General features: G+C 33.9%; 3 protein-coding genes and 1 long non-coding RNA gene across 4 annotated transcripts; 3 read left to right on the plus strand and 1 right to left on the minus strand.

Annotated features, from left to right (window-relative positions):
• Positions 1–3,250: 3,250 nt before the first annotated feature.
• LOC127254994 (uncharacterized) lies at positions 3,251–3,897 on the minus strand. Its single transcript, XR_007839536.1, has 2 exons — positions 3,781–3,897; positions 3,251–3,650 (listed from the first exon to the last, which is right to left on the minus strand). It is a non-coding gene; the product is annotated as an uncharacterized LOC127254994 (long non-coding RNA).
• On the plus strand, positions 3,359–6,307 carry LOC127254993 (protein Brevis radix-like 2). The gene is made up of 5 exons (XM_051280393.1): positions 3,359–3,492; positions 3,695–4,059; positions 5,227–5,365; positions 5,448–5,845; positions 5,937–6,307. Exons 1-5 carry the CDS (start codon positions 3,361–3,363, stop codon positions 6,013–6,015), a joined length of 1,113 nt encoding a protein of 370 aa, XP_051136350.1. The 5' UTR covers positions 3,359–3,360; the 3' UTR covers positions 6,016–6,307.
• Positions 6,308–7,585: 1,278 nt separating this feature from the next.
• On the plus strand, positions 7,586–14,228 carry LOC127254322 (uncharacterized). Its single transcript, XM_051279379.1, has 10 exons — positions 7,586–7,998; positions 8,546–8,589; positions 8,875–9,139; positions 9,600–9,726; positions 9,974–10,566; positions 10,972–11,302; positions 11,881–12,148; positions 12,303–12,389; positions 12,804–13,280; positions 13,774–14,228. The coding sequence occupies exons 1-10, from the start codon at positions 7,821–7,823 to the stop codon at positions 14,107–14,109; spliced, it is 2,706 nt and encodes a 901-aa protein (XP_051135336.1). The 5' UTR covers positions 7,586–7,820; the 3' UTR covers positions 14,110–14,228.
• A 121-nt stretch (positions 14,229–14,349) lies between these two features.
• Positions 14,350–17,271, plus strand: LOC127254329 (protein BIG GRAIN 1-like A). Its single transcript, XM_051279390.1, has one exon. The coding sequence runs from the start codon at positions 15,847–15,849 to the stop codon at positions 17,041–17,043; it is 1,197 nt and encodes a 398-aa protein (XP_051135347.1). The 5' UTR covers positions 14,350–15,846; the 3' UTR covers positions 17,044–17,271.
• The last annotated feature ends 4,204 nt before the right edge of the window (positions 17,272–21,475 follow it).

Genomic DNA, 21,475 nt, shown 5'->3' on the forward strand with positions numbered 1-21,475 from the left:
TAGAATTATTTGAATGAATTTAAGTAAAGGTCCAATTAACACACGTGACAATTAATCCTTAACTCCAAATCTTTATCACAATTTCTCACGTAGTGATCTTTTTCATTGTATCTATCGGTATATATATACGAAATCTCAATCCGAATTCAAGATTTACAAACTTTAGATAGATACAAGTGTATCTTGAAAGATATATTGGATTAGACTAACTAGTTATTTTAATTTTTGTTATTTTCTAGCTAATTTATTTTTACGAATTGAATTATAAAAATGATGATATAAGTATAATATTTTATTTTAGTTATTAAATACATTTTTCATACTTTTTTTTCTTATTTTCATTTAAATTTATTATCATTCTATTTTTTTTACTTTAAAAGAAATATTTCTATTTTTTTGTAAAAACTAGTGTCTTCCAAATGAGCACATAATTGGACGAGGGATGGAGTATATTATTACTATAACTTTTTATTAAATATTATACTTAATAATTATTTTAAGGGAAAAAATCAATTTTGGTTCCAATATAACAAAAATTTATCAATTTTGGTCTCAATATAAAAAACTCATCAATTATAGCCCAAATATAAATAATTTCAATAAATTTTGGTCCCATTATAAACAATTTTAATCAATTTTGGTCCCACCGTTATAAAACTAAAGGCAATTGCTGACGTGGACATGACAAAGGTGACGTGGCAGTTGAGCTGGAAAGTACACGGTCATGTTGTTACATGACCGTGTATATTGCAGTGTATAATTATACATGGCCATGTTGTTACACGGTCATGTACAATTATATGCGGTCATGTACATTTCTATTTTAATTTAAAATTTTATTTTTTTGTTATATTTTTATTAAAAGAAATTATTTTTGAATTTAAAATAGTTGATATAGTTAAAATGCACAAAATCAATAGTAATTATAATATAATTAAAATTTATCAATTTCAATACAAATATAAAAATTTATAAGATATATTCATTTGAAATGTTTTGTCTAAAATTTTATTATTCATGAAAATCTTTTTAAAATTTATAAAAAATATTTTGCTAAATAGTAGAATTTTAGACAAAATTTTTCAAAAGAACATACTCGATAAATACCTATATTTGAACTCAAATTGATATATTTTAAATATATTATGATTATCATTGATTTTTTTTTTTCTATTTTAACTATATCAACTATTCTAAATTCAAAAAAAAAATATTAAAAAATATAACAAAAAATTAAAATTTTAGACCAAAACAGTACACGGCCGTGTAGAATTTATACATGGTCGTATCGATAGTCATGTAATAACATGGGCGTGTAAAATTCTATATGACCGTGTAACAACATGACCATATATAATTATACACTGAAATATACATGGCCATGTAACAATATGGCCGCATATAATTGCACATGGCCGTGTACTTTCCAGATCAACTACCACGTTACCTCCGTCATGTCCACGTCAGCAATTTTCGTTAGTTTTTTAACGGTGGGACCAAAATTGATTAAAATTGTTTATAATATGACCAAAAGTGATTGAAATTGTTTATATTGGGACTAAAATTAATGAGTATTTTTATATTGGAACCAAAATTGATGAATTTTTTATATTGAGATCTAATTTGATAAATTTTGATTATATAGATTTTAATTTAAAAAACACATCCTTACATAAAACTCTAGGTGAATGTTTGGGGGCTAAAAAGTCCTGCTCAATGAATAAAAATATATAATGACTAATACCGAATAAAAATGAAAACTAATCCAATTACACATGTTACTCAGATTATAGTATTATTGGACCATGTGAACTCGACCTTTTTTTAACCCTTAAGAAGCGATATGTTTGATTTATATTTATTTTAAATAATTTTATTTTACAAAAAATATATAAAATGTATATTTTTATAAAAATTGTGAAATAAATAAATAAATAACAAATAGAACTTGTGTGTATATTTGTGTTTTCAAATAGTCATACATGTAGGGACTGACACCTTCATGAATGTACATTTAATTTTGGTCATGCTATGGTAGTGAAATTCAATTATCACCTAAATTAATGGTGGCAGGTCAATATTTAATTCAAATGCAATTATTATTATTATTATTATTATTATTATTATTATTATTATTATTGTTCTTTAACGTCCATTTTAAGTTACAAAAAATTTTAAATACACCAAAGTAATGCATGCATCTTAACTTAATTTTCATCCAAACTTTAGAATGTGTTTGGTTTCTATTTTCCAGGTAACATGTCCAAGGTGCTGTTTCTGTCTCTTCCACATGCCATGTCATTTTTCTTTTTTGAAATGATTACACACTTTAATTTTATTTTAAACTTTTTAATTTTATTTTTTTTAAATTTTAATTAAACTAATTAGTTATTTTAATCTTAATTTATAATTATTTATATTATTGAATAATTATTTTCACTAATATATTCTTAATTATCTACTGATTACGCACCTCCTGTCTACGGTGTAGCAGTGTGGGATGGAGGGAGTAATACAAATAAAAAATATTAAATTAAATATATTATTTTTTATAAAATGTAATAGTATTTAAATATTAATACCCTTATTACGATTGAAACAAGATTTATTATATTTGTCTTGTTGTTAAGATATTTGGACAAAATGGGATTATAAAATTGTGTTCCCTAGCCTAGTTTTGACCGTTGGAGTATTGTACATAAAAATATTTAATGGATGTATGCCATGTACGAAATTATCAATATTTACATTAAATCTTATGTCTGTTTATTTATTTATATAGAAAATAATTTTTATGCATTTTTCAATTTAAAATAAAAATAAAATAAAATTCAATGTATAGAGATAGATAGATACAAGTTGGACCTTTCTTCCTCAGTACAGAGAACCCCACAAATCTCTACAGCTTCTTCACTCTCACTCTCAACACTTCCTCACTCTGATCGCCAATTTTTTATTCTCAAGGGAGGCTGGCTGGCTGGCTGGCTACACAGTATAGTCTGGAGAGAGAGAGTTGCATAGTTGCATTGGCTGTTTGGCTCTCCAGCTGCGCTAGAGCTACCCACTTTCTCACTCCTCCTCCATGACCATGAGTGAGCTGTAACTTTGAACCAACAAATACAATATTCAATCCATCCTCCTTTTCTTGATCCATAGCCATGCTCCCAATCTTCACAACCTTCCTTCTCTGCAGGATTTGAATCCGCCATTGACGTTCCGACCTTGTGATTCCCAATTTCAGTACCGACTCTTACCACCTCCAATTTCTTCGAATTTCAGCCTTTTTTTTTTCTTTGCCAGGATTTGAACCTCACAGCTGATTTTTAGGGGATTCGATTCCATTTCCGTTTACAGCGAGCAATGTTGACCTGCATAGCCTGTTCGAAGCAACTCAACACCGCCGGATCTCTCCAAGAGCAGCCGGAAGACGAAGACAACGCCGCCGTCTCCGCCGCTCTAACCAAGCCATCCGCTAAAAGCCTCACTTCTCAGGTAAAACAAAACACTAACCTCTGCCTCAGTTCCGTTCGATTCATTCGCTTGCTATTCTGGATTTGTTGTTTCTCATCGATTAAGCTCTATACCTTAATTGCTGTAGCTGTTATTGTCGCCATTTTTGCTATTCCTTCGTTCTCCTTGCTTTCTTCAATCTGTCAATTAGACATTTATAAGTTTTTTCATACATCTGTTTTAGATCAAGGACATTGCTGTAAAGGCTTCAGATGCATATAAGAGCTGCAAGCCATGTTCGGGCTCGTCGGGCCGGGATCTCGGCCGTACCTATGAGGACTCAGAGGTCGGCTCGGCGTCTGAAAGGTTTTACGGCTCGTATAGAAGAGCCGGCAGCTGCAACTCAACCCCACGCCTTTGGGGAAAGGATATGAAGGCTTTCTCCAGTGGCTCAGCCACGCCTGCTTCGGTTAGCAGTAGAATTGAGTCAGTGTTGTTCTTGGAGGAAGATGAGCCGAAAGAATGGATTGCGCAGGTCGAACCGGGAGTGTTGATCACATTTGTGTCGTCGCCTCGTGGTGGAAATGATCTAAAGAGGATTCAATTCAGGTAAACACGTTTTTTCACAATTTGTTCGAAGTTCGATAATTAGAATGAATGATTGCTGCTGTGTCTGTATATGCTTATATGGCTTTGGATAAGATATTTGTGAGCAATGGGATAAACTAGTCGAAGATATGGAAAAACAATACATTGTGCCGTTCCATATTTGGCTGCGCCGCATAATAAATGTGGGCGTAGTAGCTGCATTTTGTTCGATAATTGAATGGCTTTCTCTGTTCAGGTTCTTATTTTTGTTTTGTGTGGTTACATTGTCTTGTTATGAGTAATTCTGCACTTACTACCATTGGTGCTTGCAAACTCCCTTTTATCTGTACATTCGAAAATTGTGATTTGTTCAAGTTGTGTAAGTTTGAAGATGGTTTTGATGGGTCGTTGTCTTGATTGTTTGAAAATTGTTGTATGTTAATTTATTTCAATTTTCGATGGCGTTGAATTTAATGGGATATATGTGGGCACAGCACACACCCTGTTGCCATGCCCCCCCAAAATTATGGAGGTGGCCCCTCGAAAAAGTGGTCCTTCGACAAATGGCTTCTTGGTTATGGGGTTATTATATTCACATCAACTTTTAGTCACTTTCCACATGAATTCGCGAAACTAGATCAGGATCGAAGATATTTAAGATGGGTAAGGTTTTAGTTTTAGTTGTTTAAGTGGATCGGGACAAATGATATGGCGCAAAACGATTGAATTAGGAAAGCCCTTAACTAGCAAACTCTCATGCTTTTTGCTATTGTCTTTATCAGCTCACGATACTCATTAAATTTCCTCTGGAAATATCTTAGCATGGTTATGAATTGGGTTTGAATTGTTGATTGCTTGTCACAATGTATTGATCTTCGTTGAATCACAAACCATTTATAGCTCATTTTAGTTGCAGATAACTGATTGGCATTTATCTATCTGAAGGACTAAAATCATACTGCATTTCTTCTAGTTTGTTAGTCGTTCTGTGCATGGTGTGATTTAAGTTCGATTGCAATGAAATAAAACAGTAGGTTAAAAAGCACAGAAGTAACATTTCTATGTTTCAATATTAAATAAAGATGTGCACTTTTCCATTTCTTATGTACTTGCTTCTTTTAAAGATATGGTTTATACGATTTCTTCGTATGTTCTGATTGTGTGCTTCAAACCGGATGGTCTTTACAGCCGAGAGATGTTTAATAAGTGGCAAGCGCAACGATGGTGGGCAGAGAATTACGACAAAGTTATGGAACTCTACAATGTCCAGAGGTTTGCTAGTCATGCTGCGCCGCTGCCAAATCCACCAAGAACCAAAAACGACGAGGTGCCCTCTGCTCTGTGAAGCTAAACATATTTTCTTTTTCTATAACTTTCGTCATTGATTAATTTACATTTTTACTTCACAGGACTCGAAAATCGATTCTGCTGGGGATAGCCCCGCGACGCCATCTGTGGATAAAGAGCATTCGCCCCGATACCACCACCCGACGGGAATCAGTTCTCCATCTACAGATTCTCCCGAACATCGACAAATGCATTCTCGTCCCAATCCTGAATCAGGCGGTCGTAACGCAGCTCCAAAGCTCTCCAGCATCTGTGCTGCCAAAACCGAGACATCGTCCGTCGACGCTTCTGCACGATCGAGTTCTTCAGCAGGGGAGGAGTTCGACCACTCGGGAGAGCTTTCAGCGAGCAATGCCAGCGATTTAGAGAGCGAGTGGGTCGAGCAAGACGAGCCTGGAGTCTACATTACGATTAGAACTTTGCCAGGCGGCGCTCGGGAGCTTAGGAGAGTTCGTTTCAGGTATAAACCTCTATTTAAATACATTATGATCATGTATACGAATAAATTAAACCCCGGATATTGACATCCAACTTGGAATTGGTCGATGCAGCCGAGAAAGATTCGAGGAAATGCACGCGAGGATGTGGTGGGAGGAGAATCGAGCTCGGATTCAACAGCAGTACTTGTGATTTGGATGGCGGAGCAATGTGTATCGAAATGTTTCGGATCGAATTCTTTTCTTTTGATCGTTTAGGCACAGTTCGTCGGGTTGTTGTTTTTCTGTTATTCTGTAGCATCGGTGAGTCAAGAAAGACGTTGAATTCTAGATCTCGAGAAAATACTTTGCACAAATTTGAGTTGATCGAGCGCGTGTTTGAATTTATGTTGCTACGAACAATCAAATTTATGGAGTTGAGTTTGCAATTTCACGACACGAATCAAATTTTCGGATTTGAATAGATCGAGTGGCGAGTTTGAATTTATGTTGGTCCCGAACAATAAAATGTGTGAAGTCTAGTTTAAATTTTAGAGTTGAATGATACCGATCAAAATTTCAAATTTGAAAAAATTGAGCACAAGCTTTAGCTTATGTTGCCTTTGAACAATCAAATTTATGAAGTTGAGTTCGCAATTTGTACAATATAAATCAAAATTTTAAATTTGGGTAGGCGGGAGTTTTGATTAATATTGCTCTCAAACAATCAAATTTATGAAGTTGAGTTTTCAGTTTTGACAAAAAAAATTAAATTCTAAAATTTGAATAGATGAACGCAAGATTAAATTTATGTTAGCTCATGAATAATCAAATTTATGAAGTAGAGTTAGCAATTTGAATGATACAAATCAAAATTTCAAATTTGAATGGATCGAGTGCGAATTTAAATTTGTCCTGCTCCAATAAAATCAAATTTGTGAAATTTAGTTTCTAATTGGAATAATACAAATCAAAATTTTAAATTTGAATAGATTGAGCGCAAGTTTGAATTTATATTGTTCCAAATCAATCAAATTTATGAAGTCAAATTTGGAATTCAAATAATACAAATCAAAATTTCAAATTTAAATAGATAGACAGAAGTTTGAATTTGACAGTATTTTCCTAAAGAAAATCAATTTACGAAGTCAAATTTGCAATTTAAACAATACAAATCAAAATTTCAAATTTAAATAGATTGAGCGCAAATCGTTGTTCATAATAATCAATTTATTTGCTATTTTGTATATTTTCAATTTAATATAATTTAATATAAATTATTTTACTACATAGTTTTCATAACTATTTATAATCAAAGATATAAAGTCTAAATTCTTAATTTGTATTATATAATTCAAAATTTGTAGGATGAGTTTCTTTTGTATTTTTAATTTAAAATACTCGTAATAAAAAAAAAATTATTATTTGAAAATATGTCAATAATAATTATTAGAACGAACATTATTACAATATTTTCAGATTAATAGAAATTAATAATAATAACATAAAAAGTAGAGTTGAGATTAGATCAAAATATATTATTTAATTAAAAAAAAAGTATTTTATTCCATCCCTCTTTTAAATAAAAGAGATCAAAATAAATTCTACTATTTACGTAATTATTTATTTCATATAAATTTACACTAATATATTAATAAAACGGGTTGGGCCTTAATTGAGGCCCATGAGAAATTTGAAACCGAACATGGTTTTAAATTTAAATAAAATTATTATTAATAATAAAATTTAATAAAAATGGTGTTTTTGGACATAAACATAATTTCAATTTCCCAAATTCAAAAACCCTCGCTCCGTTTCGTCCTCCTGTCCCGTTGTCTCTTTCCTTTCTCTGTGTCAGCCGTTTTATTCTTCGAACGCAAAACCCTGTTCAATTCCAAAACCCTCGCTGCTCAATTCACCGCTTCTTTTAGACGCATTTTCTTTGTTGGGTTGACTGAACAAAGAATTCGCGTTGTCTGGGCGTCGTTCTGTTGCTCTTCATTCGATTGGCGTGTGGCGATGGTATCCGGCTCCAGAATCGAAGGTGGGGAGGTACAAATTCTATCGGCGGGCGTCCGAAGGACCATTCAATCGATTAAAGAAATTGTGAGGAATCACTCTGATGCTGATATTTATGTGGTGCTTAAAGAGACCAATATGGATCCTAATGAAACCACTCAAAAACTGCTCAATCAAGGTTCGTTTTTCCCAGTTTTGTGGTTTTAATGGTTTGTCGTTGCTCTTGTTTGTTTGTGTGAAAACCTCGAAGGCTCTTTCTGAGATTGTTTCCGGAACATATTTTGCTTATTGACTAATTATTAGTGTTAGTGTAATACAAAGTCTACTTGTTTGGTTCCAGAGAGTTTAGATGTTTTGGATATGAAAGTGGTATTGAACAACAGTTGAAGATGAGTTCAGGGATGACTTTAGGAAGTAGTGGAATTTGGTGGTTATTGATTGCAATTTCATATATTGTGATGATTTTTAGGTAGAATTGCATAAATGTAATTGGTTCCTCCATGAACATGGAAATCTGGTTGGTTTAAACTTTACTAAAATTTTAGAGCCCTTTTCCCTACTCTCCAGAATTTTCCAGCGACAGTTTATTTAGATTTACGCTTTCTTGTTTTTCTTTGCTTAACCTTCTGGATAGTAAAATCTGGTCTTCTGCTGTTACTAAGTATTTTCATTTCATGTACAAGTGTTTTAATTCATTTTTCTATTGGCTGACTTATCAAATGCAGATCCTTTTCATGAGGTGAAAAGAAAGAGGGACAAGAAGAAAGAGGTATTTTTCAAGTTTCTATTAGAATCAGTTGTAGAATTTTGAACAGTTCTCTTTTAGCTTTGATTATATTCGATGGAACCTCCTCTAGTAAGAACAGGTGTTTTCCTTATTTTGCTTGGTTGAAAGTATAATGTTCTTCAATGGATAGATGAACTTCTATCATATGTTTCTGGAATTTAAATGAAAGATTTTTGTCTCATTGTGCAGTTGAATATGTTATTTCTTTGTTTAAAGTTATGTACGTATGGATTTTCCCCAAATTTATCCATGTGTGTGTTGTCTCAGAATCCAGAGCATAAGAGACATGTTGCTGCAGGACCTCAAAAAATTTCTGCGCCGGTACTGTTACCACCAAAGTATGTTACGCTTTCTGATCATAATACACAAAAAGGTGTATCTGGTCAAAATGTAGCATCTGGTAAGTCTCCTGGAAGTTTGTCATTTTCCAGCCCTCGAAAAATTACTGAGCCAGCACCGCTACCACCAAAGTATGTTACGCAGTCTGATCGTAATACACAAAGGGGTGGATCTGGTCGAAATATAGCATCTGGTAAGTCTCCTAGAAGTTTGTTATTTTCCAGCAGGTATGATATAGGAAATTCTCCATGGTTGCCGACCATATGCTGCCTCTTCGATCATGATGACATATAAGGAATATCTATTGTAGCCAACAAAAAAAGAAAAAAAAAAAAAAAAAACTGTTTATTGGAGCTATCTTATTGTACACTTGTTACCCCAAATCATTTCCATAACTATCTTGTGAATGCTAAGTATTACTAGGCTCATGAACTGATATCGGAACTTCAAGAAATAAATTGTAAATACTGTCTGGCAACTTAGATTCGATTTTTGAATATCTGTGGGAAATGTTTGTTACAATGTATGATATTCTTTTCTGAAGGTGTAGATTTTTATTGATATTTTTCTTTGGATTTATGTCTTATTGTTTTATTTTTCTAGAATCCATGTGCATTCTCAGCTAAGTGATGAATGCTGCTTACTTGATGCAGGAGCTACCCGTGAGTTCCGCATTGTTCGAGACAACAGAGTTAATAATGGTGCTAATGCAGATTCGAAGGTTGCTCAGAACTCAACTTCCAAAAGCGAGGGGGTGATCTCCAGTGGGTCCATGAAGAGGTACAAAATTGATGTATTCTTGTTCCTTCTCTTTCCTATAAGTGCCTAACCTAAATGTTGGTTTGGTAATGCAATATATATTTTGCTCTCAAGGATTAAGTTGCTTTGACCTTCTCACCCTTTGTTGTTCCGAGAAAAACACACAGAAAAGAATGGGAAAAAAAAAGAGAATGGAAGCATAAAATTATCTTTCTTAAATTATGAGGTGTGTTCTGTATGAGTATTGCTTATAATTTAGCTTTTGCAGTAATTCAACCGAATCCTCTGGTCATCAAAAGGCTCCCAGTAGTCAGAATTCATCTCAGGCTCTAAACAGTCGTGCCAATTCACAAAGTAGGCAAATGAAGGATTCTACATCTAGTGGTAATGATCACAGAGAAGTGCCTGGGGAGAGGCGTGTTCTGACTCCAAATGCCGCTTCACAAGTGCAGACAAAAGCAAACAGCCCTCAATTAAATTCTACTCATGCTTCAAGCACTTCTGTGGCAGGGGTTTATTCCTCCTCCTCAGACCCTGTTCATGTGCCTCCCCTTCATTCCAAACCTGCTGCTAACATCGGAACAATCAGGCGGGATGTTGGAGTTGTGGGACCGCGTCGTCTGTCATCTGGAAACTCGAGTAAGCTTTCATCGTCTCAAAAGACTTCTCTGCCCAATACCCATTCAGGACAAGTTGGCCACTCACCGGAGTTGAGAAAACCATTCAATGCCATATCTGAAAGTGACCAATCCAGCCAATTTGTGTCACCTGAGGCTGTTGCACTCGATCCACCCGCAGGCCGGCCCCCTTCAAGTAACCAACATATTACTAGGACTTCACAATTCACCAGTCATCATAAAGGTACGATGGGTATCTGCTTTCAAGATATAGTAGAATATCCACAGAAACATGTTTTGTGGTATTGCTAATTGTTCCACTCATTGAATTGCTTACAAAACACATATATTTAGTGTTTTGAATTTTCTACTGTATGTTATGTGCTTTGATGATGGAAAAACACTGTGCTTTGAAGTGTGCAGTTGCCCACATCTTTGTTAGGCTCTATGAGTTCATTTGTCAATCTGGGTAAAGAATACTAATTGCTTTTGATTCTATAACACAAACATTATCATTACTCTGTAGCCATTGTTGGTTTCTTACAATAAAGTAAATATAATAGATTGTATTTTTTCCATTTATACAAGATGATCTCTGATTTGCACTTGTAGTTATTCATGGAGAACTCATTGAAGCTTTCTGCTGTAGCTCCTCAGCCTAACAAGGAGTGGAAGCCAAAGTCAAGTCTAAAACCAAGCACCAAAGGTCCTGGGGTTATTGGTGTTTCTGGAAAATCTACTATTCCTCCTCCAGAGAATTCACTAGATTTGAACAGGGATTCAGCTCAAATGCAAGAAGACCTATTGCAATTGAACATATCAGAGAGTCAAAATGTAATTATAGCTCCACATATCCGGGTTTCTGAGACAGACAGATGCCGATTGACCTTTGGCAGCCTGGGTACTAATTTAGATGCTTCCATGGATTCAACTTGCATAACTGATGAGGGTGCAGAATTGCTTACTGAACCTTCTCAAAGGTTTGTTTACTTGCAGCTGTATTCCTTAGTTAAATATCTGAATGGTGTATGTTACTTTTTACGTGTTATGAAGATTGTGCTTGCACCTTCATCACTGGTTTGAGAATTGTGAATCTTTACCAATCTATTATGTGAAACATAATACCTTTTTAATAAAATTAATATTTTCAAATATCAAGGTAATTCCAATGGTTCATTCAATTTTTTTGTGATGCTGATTCTAGCTGTAGCAAACTGTATAAAGTCAAAGTAGACTTATTATTGTTATTATTGCTAAAATTGAAATTTTTATAAAAGTAGGCTCAGCTGCTAGAGCAAATTTGTAAAGTGAGAATATATTTTGCTGGTACTCGATCATCATTTCAAGGTATATACCTTGGAGAGCTTACTCGCCTATTAGGATACTTAATCAAAAAGTGTTTATTAGTCTTTCCTCTTACTAGACTGGATTTAGTAATACTTGCCTTCTAACTGGGATGGGATAATTTATACATAGGAATGAGCTTATATGTTAAGTGGTGTAGCCTTTTGTTGTGTTAAACTCCTAGAAGAAGTGACAGACTTTCGTAAATTGGTAGTGTTTCAGTCTCAGTCCCCGAATTTTCCGGAAATGAACCTGCTGGGGGCAATCTGTTAGAGATGGCGGAAGACCCTGTCCGAATTTCAGGATCTGATTCTCCTTCCTCAGGTGCAGAACATGAGAATAAACCGATTGAGAAGAATCAGTCTTTGAGTCAGCAGAATTCTGACAATTATGCAGATGTTGGGTTGGTGCAAGAGAATACCCAATCATACAAACCAGAATCTCTTCAACATCAGAATCATTCTGCGATACCTACCTTAACAGTGAGCTCCAATTCTATCACTCATTAACTGACCCGGTTTCTGGTTTATTCACATGTTCTTAGAGGATTTTGAAAAGTAGATCTAGTAATATTTCTTAGCTTAAACAACCTGCCCAAGCATGTTATATCTTACATTTTTCTTTTACTGCATCCAGGACTATGGCCATCAGGTAGGTTATGAAGTGTCATACTTCCGCCCGAGTATTGAAGAAACGGTTTCGGGTCTTCCATCATCTCAAGAGGTTAGAATCAAACCTTTGTATTGTCATTAGCTAATGGTAACTCTTTTTTCACACACCATGTCTCCTTCATAAACTAATATTCACACTCGTACATATATGCTCCAACACATGCAAGCTCACATATATACTTGTGCACATGCAAAACCTCCATCCACATAAGTATTGGAGTCCCTACAATGATTCAATAAAGCATTTGTAAGCTTGATGCTGTATAGCGAGAGAGTGGATTCAGGGTCATTATGATCTTTCTTATCCAGTTTATTTCTCAAGGGAGGTGAATGTAATCATTTTGCTACTATTTTCCTCAAAGGCTGTGATAGAATGAAGCATGAACATAAATGTCTGCTTTTGATTTGATTGATAATCTCTATTTAAGGTTTTACTAAAGTCTTGGTGATTTGTTTCTACTGACAGATCCTGAATTCGCACACAACAAACGTTATTACTTCGACAGCAGTTGGAATGGTACAACAGCAGCAACAACAACAGCATCATCAACAGCAGCAGCAGCAGCAATTGGCCCAGATGTACCCCCAACTTCATGTTTCACATTTCACAAATCTCATGCCATATCGCCAGTTTATATCTCCTGTCTATGTTCCACCAATGCCTGTGCCTGGTTACTCTAACAACCCTGCCTACCCTCATCCTACCAATGGTAGCAGTTACGTGTTGATGCCTGGAAACAGCTCCCATCTAACACCAAGTGGGATGAAGTATGGCATCCAGCAATACAAGCCTGTGCCTGCTGGCAGTCAGACTGGGTTTGCAAATTACACCACTCCAACCGGCTATGCAGTCAATACACCTGGCGTTGTTGGTGGTGCAGTGGGACATGATGATTCATCTCGACTCAAGTATAAAGATACTCTTTATGTCCCAAACCCTCAGGTACATATACATTTTTAGCTCATCTTTGTTGTGCAACAACCTACTCAAGTTCTATACATGATGCAAAAACACCACATAGTTGACACACAATGTTTGTGGATAATCTTATGTGGAGAATCGTGGCATTTTGTCTTATGCTAACACATTTGTCAGAAGAAGTAGCTTAATACCAAGAAAAAGTACCAACTGTAGTTTGTGCGCCTAATGGTGTCGTCTGAAGGCTAGAATTACTTACATGTTAGCGTTGTGTGAGTAATTACTTCATTTGCATCTATATTGGAGGGTTCTCTGTAAGCACACTGCATGCTAGTTGTTTCCAAGCTTATTGGGTTTTCAAGCTTCTAGATGTGAAACCTCTCGTTTGTAAATGATGTTCTAATTCTTTTATTTCTTACTATTAAGGAAGTTGTATCAATTGACCAGTTTGCAAAACATGAATTGATTTCATTCTCTTGGAAATTAACACAGAAGAGGCTTTTCTTTTGTTAAACAGGCTGAAACATCGGAAGTCTGGATGAGCCCCAGGGAACATCCGGGTCTGCAGTCAGCTTCATATTACAACATGCCGGCACCAACGCCACATCCTGCTTATTTGACGTCACATGGCAGTCATGCTTCCTTCAATGCAGCTGCTCAATCCTCTCACATGCAGTTCCCGGGCATGTACCATCCTCCCCCACAACCTGCTCCAATCGCAAGTCCTCACCACCTGGGCCCCACCCTTGGAAATAATGTTGGTGTCGGTGTGGCGCCTCCAGCTCCCGGAGCACAAGTGGGAGCCTATCAGCAAACTCAACTGGGACATTTTAATTGGACAGGGAACTTCTAAATGGTGTTTGTAGGAGCCTCAGAACCTGAGGATCCGGCATTAGCTATAGGTATTTCTAATTTTGTCGTTACTACCTTGTGAAAAAAATACTTTTTAATTTTAATCAATACATTGCATCATGTGTTGTCATCGTCATTTATCATTTATTTCATCTAACAAACTGACCTTGGCGGTGGTGTCCTCAGCTTCTTGCTGACGGCCTCAGTGTGCTTTGAGATGCAATTATGTTAGCACAAGTAGTAGCGGAACGTATATTTGAATGGATATATATATGAGATTGCCTCTTAATGTAACAGGTCAAGCTCTTCATCTTGTGATGTTCCCTAAGATCTCTCACCATCCATATAAAGTTCTTTAGATAAATATATATATTGTGAAGCATAGCCCGTTTGACAGCACGGCTTTCTGGATAGTGAAGGGTAAAGAAAAAGATGACGTTGTAGACCAAGTGGGACTGATTAGTTGAAAATAGCAAAGGTAGACATTGCTTTTCTCATGCTTTAGCAAAAGAGAACCTGCAAAATGTTGCTCCTCGGATCACTCCCACCTGGTTTGTTTCATTTTCGAAATTAACCTCTTCTATTGTAGCTTTCATTGATCTCGTTAATTGAATTACTTGTGCTGTAAAGAACTTGTTCATATTTGCCCTCGATGCTTTATCCTGTCATTTGGTTATTATTTTGTCGCTTTTGTTCGACCTGACAAAGCACACTAGTTGTAATAACAGGCTACTCTTCGATTGTTAGATGCATGAAAATATGTTGGGGGTATGGCTAAAGTGATAGGTGTTTTTCTGCATTCTGCATTTTGTATTCGATGTTCTTGGGATTGCTGAAGATGTCCATATCGCTTTTTCTTGTAATTGCACATAAATTCCTCTTTGCATCCATCCCCACATTCTTCTTTACCTTCAGCTAAAGCAGCAGCAACCACTGTATCTGTAATCTGTGAGAGGATGGTGACGATGAGGACGACCCCACAGGTTATTTTCGATGTTTAATGATAAGTCTATCTTGAAGGTGCCTTCCCCTTTTGTGTTGTGTTTGTATCTTCAGTCATCTTTGTGCCTCGTTTGCTGTCTGCTTTATTAGACTGTAGAATAGTATGAATGAATGAAAAAAGATAGCCATTTTACAGAGCCCAGAGCTTGCTTGTTATCCATGGAAATATGAGTCCATTAGCAAATGTGTCCTGTTCTGATCTTCCTGCTTTCTGCACAGAAAATGACTCCTCTCTATTCTTTTCTTTGCATGCTTGTTTATATGCAAAAGTTATACTACATGATCTTTATTTTTAATTTCTTACGTGGATTTTAAGATTAAAAAATGGCTGATGACGTGTGAGTCCACGTGGCAAAATCAATTGTTGTGAATACAAATTTGAAATGTGGGTTACACATAAATGCATGCATGCATGCAGCTCTCTCTATTATTTTGCCCTCTGCCATCTTTCAAGGCATTGTATTTATTTTATGTAGTTGAAAATGAAATGACTGTATGTTCAAAAATTTAAATTTTACGAAAATTGTTTTTATTAATAGTAGCTATTAAATGCAATGAGAGGATATGCACTGGAGTTCGGGGACTTGAGGTCCCGGACCTGGAGTGTTGTGATCTTTAGTATAAAAGGCAGCCCACTGCCCACCCACAGCGCCACAGCCAGAACGAAATACACAAGGCCTCTCTCTTTCTTTCTTTCCGTTATTTGGTTTCTTTCTAGTTTCTTCTATCGAAGGACATGGTGGATGTTACTTCACGGTATCCTCGAGCTTCGCACTCCGGTAACAGTGCCTCCTTCTCTTCGACGCTACTTGATGCGATTTACCGCTCCATTGATCATGGAGAAGAGGAGTTGGTGATTTACAGAGAATCTATGAGGAAGGAGAAGAGTTATTGTTCGAATTCTGTTGCGCTCAAGTGTGAGGAAGAAATGATGGATTTCCGGCGCGCTCGCATGTTCGAGAAATGGATGGAGGAGAAGGTGAGCGAGAAGGTCGTCGTTCGGAGGAAATCTGTACCTGAGTCGCCGGCGAGGATGTCGCGGAAAGATCAGGATGATTTCAGCTGGAGTTCGTCGGATTCCAGTGGCGTTGGAGGTTTCTTCTCTTCCTCCGAAGCTGAATCGTTTCAGATGAGAAGGCCAAAGCCTGTTCGGACTGGAGGTCCGAAGAAAGTCGGTGAAAATTTTGAGTTCCACCGCTGCGATAGAGGTGGTTTCGGCGCCGGCAGCGAAGTAGAGCAGGAGCCGAGGCGTGAAGGCGGAATACTTAAGGCGAAATCCCGAGCGATGAAATTATACTCTGATTTGAAGAAAGTGAAGCAGCCGATATCTCCCGGCGGCAAGCTCGCCGGCCTTCTGAACTCTCTGTTCGCCGGCGGAAATTCGAAGAAACCTAAAATCTCAGATAGCTACTCTCCATCTATGAAATCGTCCACTTGTTCATCCGCCTCCTCGTTTTCGCGGTCATGCCTCAGCAAAACGCCGTCATCTCGGGGAAAATCCTCCACCGGCGCGAAGAGATCCGTCAGGTTTTCTCCCGTAAGCGTGTTCGTAGACGACGATTACCGCCCGAACAAAACACAATCATCCAGTTTTGAGCTAAATGACAACATGATCCGAAGTGTTCTCAAAGAGAATTTTACGGCTCAAGCAATGGACAAAAATCGTCGAGTGGAGGAAATCGTCAGAGATTTGGTTCAAAACTACCACCGGAAAAATCAAGCGGAGTGTCACCGTGACTTTCCGATCGATCATCTGGTAAATTCCGACGTAAAAAATCACAATTCCGAGGACGAAGATGACGCAGCAAGCTATGCAAGTTCAGATTTATTCGAGTTAGATAATCTTTCAGGCGTTGGAATGGAGGAATTGCCAGTTTACGAGACGACTCACGTTGGTACGAATCAAGCCATTGCTAATGGCTTCATCTCCTAATCCTTAAAATATAATTAATTAAATATCACAATAACTTATGTGTAATTTCATGCTTTCGTTATGAAAATGATTGGCTTGGGGTTTTACATTTTGTTCTAAATTAGCTAGCTAGTATTTGTGGTGCTCATTTTATCTTCAAATTTTAGTCTAAATATCTTAAATGACTTATTTTCATGTGCTGTGAATCAAATAATTATACAATTCAACAGAATATTCTGGAATGGTTAGTTAGGTAACTAGAGTTAATTAGCATGTGTTATTTTTTTGTATTATCTTAATATATATCCCGTGTTTGATTACATTTAAGCTGTCTGTTATTGAGTAGTAATTAGTAAAATATCTGTTAATTAATTAGGTACTTCGTAGAGAAGCACATGCATAAATCAGTAGATGATTGACTTGTGTGGACTAAGGAGGGAATAATTAAGTCGTTAATTAATGATAAAAGTAAGTAGTAGAATGGAAGGCTTCGAGAAAAAGGAAAGCCTAAAAGGCTATTCTAGTCTAGGCACGATTGATTCATTATAATCATCAAAGTAGGCTATGTGTGTATGTCTATATATATAAGCTTCAATGGTGACCATTTTCTTGGATGGAAGTAGCTGTCAAAGTACGATGTTTATATTATTTAAAACCCCCCACCCCATTTACTACACTAATTATTAGTACATTAGATTTCTATTTTATTTTATTTTATTACACTTCAAATCTTATTTAAAATATATATGTATATTTTCTAACGCATGCAATTCAAGTGTGGCTGATGAGCCTGGTGACTGACCAGACCTGACTCAGACTGACTGACTGACTTGCAATATTGAAATTACATTTAGGCCCCACGCAAAGTTGGTAATTCTTTTTTTGTGCTAAACTTTAATCATCAAAAGTTACACGTGGGTCCGTCGCTCGCTAAACCCATTCGTATGTTCACATTGTGCCTTCTTCTTCCATTTAAAAGTGTTTTGTTATTTTAATTGTAGTATTATTTTCAAAATAATAAATTTTAAACAAAAACAACAATATACATACATCAATAGTGTGGCAGATGAGCTGAGATTGTCGGGGGTTTGAACCCATAACCTCATGGTCACATGTCCAACCTCATTCCCAGGTCATCTCTTACAAAACTTGATTTGATATTTTTGAGAGAAAAAAAATGAGATAAATAGTTAAAATACTTATAAATCTTCCAAACAAATACACTCATAGTACTATATAAATATATATTGATGTTACGTTGAAGTTAATGAACATTTTATGAAAAATAAATATATATTGATGAATAGTATAAAAAAATTCAAAAATATTTGTGTAAATATAGCTTTATTTTATTTTATTGTATAAATAATACAAAATTAAATTGAAATCATAAATAAGCACACCATTGATTATTGAATACACTGACGATGAATCTTTTTGTATGCCTAATCTTTAATTAGTCACAAACTTAATTCTCAATCATTCTAATGTGTGCATGTCTTTATATATTTCGAAGATCCCTTTTTAGCTATACTTAGAAGAAATTTATAGTATTTTTCACACTTAGTTTTATTTTCCTCGAACATTTTTTTTTCTTCAAAAATCATTGAAAATCACTATTCTATTAGAATTTCATGCATAAATAATATACATTATACTTTATAAAAAGAATTATATATATATATTGTATATAGACATGCAAAACTTAGCTAGGAATTAAAAAAACAATTTAACAAGCATGAAGAAACCACATATAATTAATAATTGAAAATATTGAATTTGATGATAGAAAGTAGCATCGGAAATAGAATATGTGAGGCTATAAAACAGATTTTGGCAGTGATTCGTTGATTAGTACTGATTGTTATATACATATTCTTCATATAATAATAATATATAGAAATGCTAGTTTTAACTAATTAGTTGTATATATTATCACATAAGTCAAAAGCAGAACCCCATATTTGTAACTTTAAATATATATATATATTTATAGACATAACAGGACAAGACATTAATAATTTAATAGTATTATATATGTAGATATATATCGAAAGAAATTAAAACCAACCCTACATGCAATAAATTAAATTGTCCGAAGGCTTGGATGAGCTATTTATGAGATACAACTATCATAAATTAATTAAATGTTTGTATCAAGAAACCACTTGTTACAATCACTTATTATTATTATATTTAAAATACTTTAAATTTTTTATTAGTAGTATCTGCCTATAAATTAGAAATGCCATGATCATACTGTTCATTCAATATAATAATATAGTTCAAAAATATTTTATAATGTCCAATTTTATATTTATAAAGAATTTTAAATTATAATCCCATTTTGATCTCACATAAATTGTTTTGTTTCTTTTTTCAAAGAAAATAAATTAAATTAAATGGAGATTGGTGTTGTGCAATAATTGAAACAATGGTGTCTATGTGAAAGGGTGCAAAAGGGACAACAATTCATTGATACTTTGTTTTCTGTCTTTCAAATAAAATCTCCTTCAAATCTTCTTCAGCATTTATACCTTTGTTTTGTGTCTTTGTGTGTGTGTCTCTTGGGAATCAATTATTTGATGCATATTAAAATTATAAAATAAATAATAAATAAATAAAATTATAAAATAGAAAAAAAACACACCAATGTCTTGAAATGGCCTTTTGTTTATTTGAATTGTTTGTTGACATGTATATATTTTGGATTGCTTTTGATGATATTTTTGGTTGTTTTGAATTAATTAATTATATACATATATATATATATATATATTAGATAGAAAAATATTTTTTTGATTATAAAGTGTACAATATAAAAAGAGAGATAGAAACAAAAATGAAGAAACAAGAATTGTTTGATGGTGCAAATTGATGTTAATTTGGAGATTTTTTTTTGCCACCAAAGTTAAAAGTTTGTTGTGTTACTTATGCTTAAATTTTCAACTTTTTATTAAATTTCTTTTACATCATTGGTAGTTTTCCTTTTTTATTTATTCAATATTGCATCCATTTACTTTACTAATTCATTTATTGTTTTTTTACATATTTTCACTACTTTATTCTACATGTTGACTTCAAATTCTTACAAGTGATCAAGACTCAATTTACATACATACATACATATATACATATAATAATAATATTATTATTTATTGACAATAACTTTTTTTAAAAAAAAAAAAAAACATTTATATGTATTTTTATTTACAATATTATATTAAAAATAATTTAATACACAAAATAAATTCATTTCATATTTATTAAACCATATCAAATATTCAACTTTTTGTGATTTTCAAAACTACCAAAAACCTTAAAACTTCAAATATTTTTTATATAAATAGCCCACTACTGAAAAAGAAGTAAAAGAGAATTAAAAAAAAATTAAAAAAAAAAGAGTTTATTTCGTAATTTATGGGTTTGTTAAACTTTTATTTGTGATTGAAATTTTGATTTTAAATATAAATAAAATAAATATTCGACATGCTTCTCCTATAAGTATTTTAAAAAATACAATATTTAATTATATATTCATATATAATATATAATATAATACTCTATTTGTCAAAAAAAAAATTAATACTTTAAAATATCATATTAATTTTTATATTATCAATATATTTTTCTATATTCAAGATTTTTTTTTTTAAATTAAAAATACAAAATACTCTGATTAGGGAGGTGGGGCCCAGAATGAGGTTATTTTGTACCCTAACCGAAACCAATAGCGCTTATCTACAAGCCCAACTGACATGCGAGGAGCACGTGATGGGCTGGCCCATATTGTCCCAGCCCTGTCCTGCACGTGCGTTCCACTGCCAGGTCGCCCCACTGCATGTCGGCCACTCACACGTGCGCTCATCTGCTCTCCATCTACTTCACTTTAATAAATTATTTTGTTTTATTATATTTTTCTTAACTAAATAAAAACCAACTTCAAAATTTTGAATTTTCGAAATAAATAAGTTGTCAGATAATAAATTGCGTAGATTTATTTATACACGCTATTTATTTGGTATGGATTTCATATTAATTATTTTTATTATTAAATTTCAAATTGTGTTTGACTTTGATTAAAAATTAAAATCAATAATATTCAATTTACATGGTTTGTGATAAAATAACTAATTTTTTTATAAAATATTATTTAAATAAAAAATTTAAATTAAAAGTAAACAAATATCATCATTTTCAGTAAATATATAGTATCAATTTTATCTAAAATATCATAAACTAATATCAAATTTAAATAAAAAACCTAAAAAGAAAAAAAAAAAAAATCCTAAAATTTGAAAAAAAACTAGGCTAGTAATACTCGAGTTTGAGTTCTTCTTGAATTTTTATACATATTTTTTAAAAAATATTGCTTCTATACAACTAATATTCATACATAAAATATTTTAAAATATATAAAATTTATTTAGTTTATATAATAAAATAATATGTC

This window comes from Andrographis paniculata, unplaced genomic scaffold (genome assembly GCF_009805555.1).
Source record: "Andrographis paniculata isolate CXL003 unplaced genomic scaffold, ASM980555v1 Contig52END, whole genome shotgun sequence".
Taxonomy (NCBI): Eukaryota; Viridiplantae; Streptophyta; class Magnoliopsida; order Lamiales; family Acanthaceae; genus Andrographis; species Andrographis paniculata.

Excerpts from the sequence above, each read along its gene's own strand:
- LOC127254322 (XM_051279379.1), top strand. The coding sequence starts at position 7,821 with ATGGTATCCGGCTCCAGAATCGAAGGTGGGGAGGTACAAATTCTATCG. Across the intron at positions 9,140-9,599 it reads TGGTCGAAATATAGCATCTG|GAGCTACCCGTGAGTTCCGC; the intron begins GTAAGTCTCCTA and ends TACTTGATGCAG. Across the intron at positions 9,727-9,973 it reads TCCAGTGGGTCCATGAAGAG|TAATTCAACCGAATCCTCTG; the intron begins GTACAAAATTGA and ends TAGCTTTTGCAG.
- LOC127254993 (XM_051280393.1), top strand. The coding sequence starts at position 3,361 with ATGTTGACCTGCATAGCCTGTTCGAAGCAACTCAACACCGCCGGATCT. Across the intron at positions 4,060-5,226 it reads CTAAAGAGGATTCAATTCAG|CCGAGAGATGTTTAATAAGT; the intron begins GTAAACACGTTT and ends TGGTCTTTACAG. Across the intron at positions 5,846-5,936 it reads CTTAGGAGAGTTCGTTTCAG|CCGAGAAAGATTCGAGGAAA; the intron begins GTATAAACCTCT and ends TGGTCGATGCAG.
- LOC127254329 (XM_051279390.1), top strand. The coding sequence starts at position 15,847 with ATGGTGGATGTTACTTCACGGTATCCTCGAGCTTCGCACTCCGGTAAC.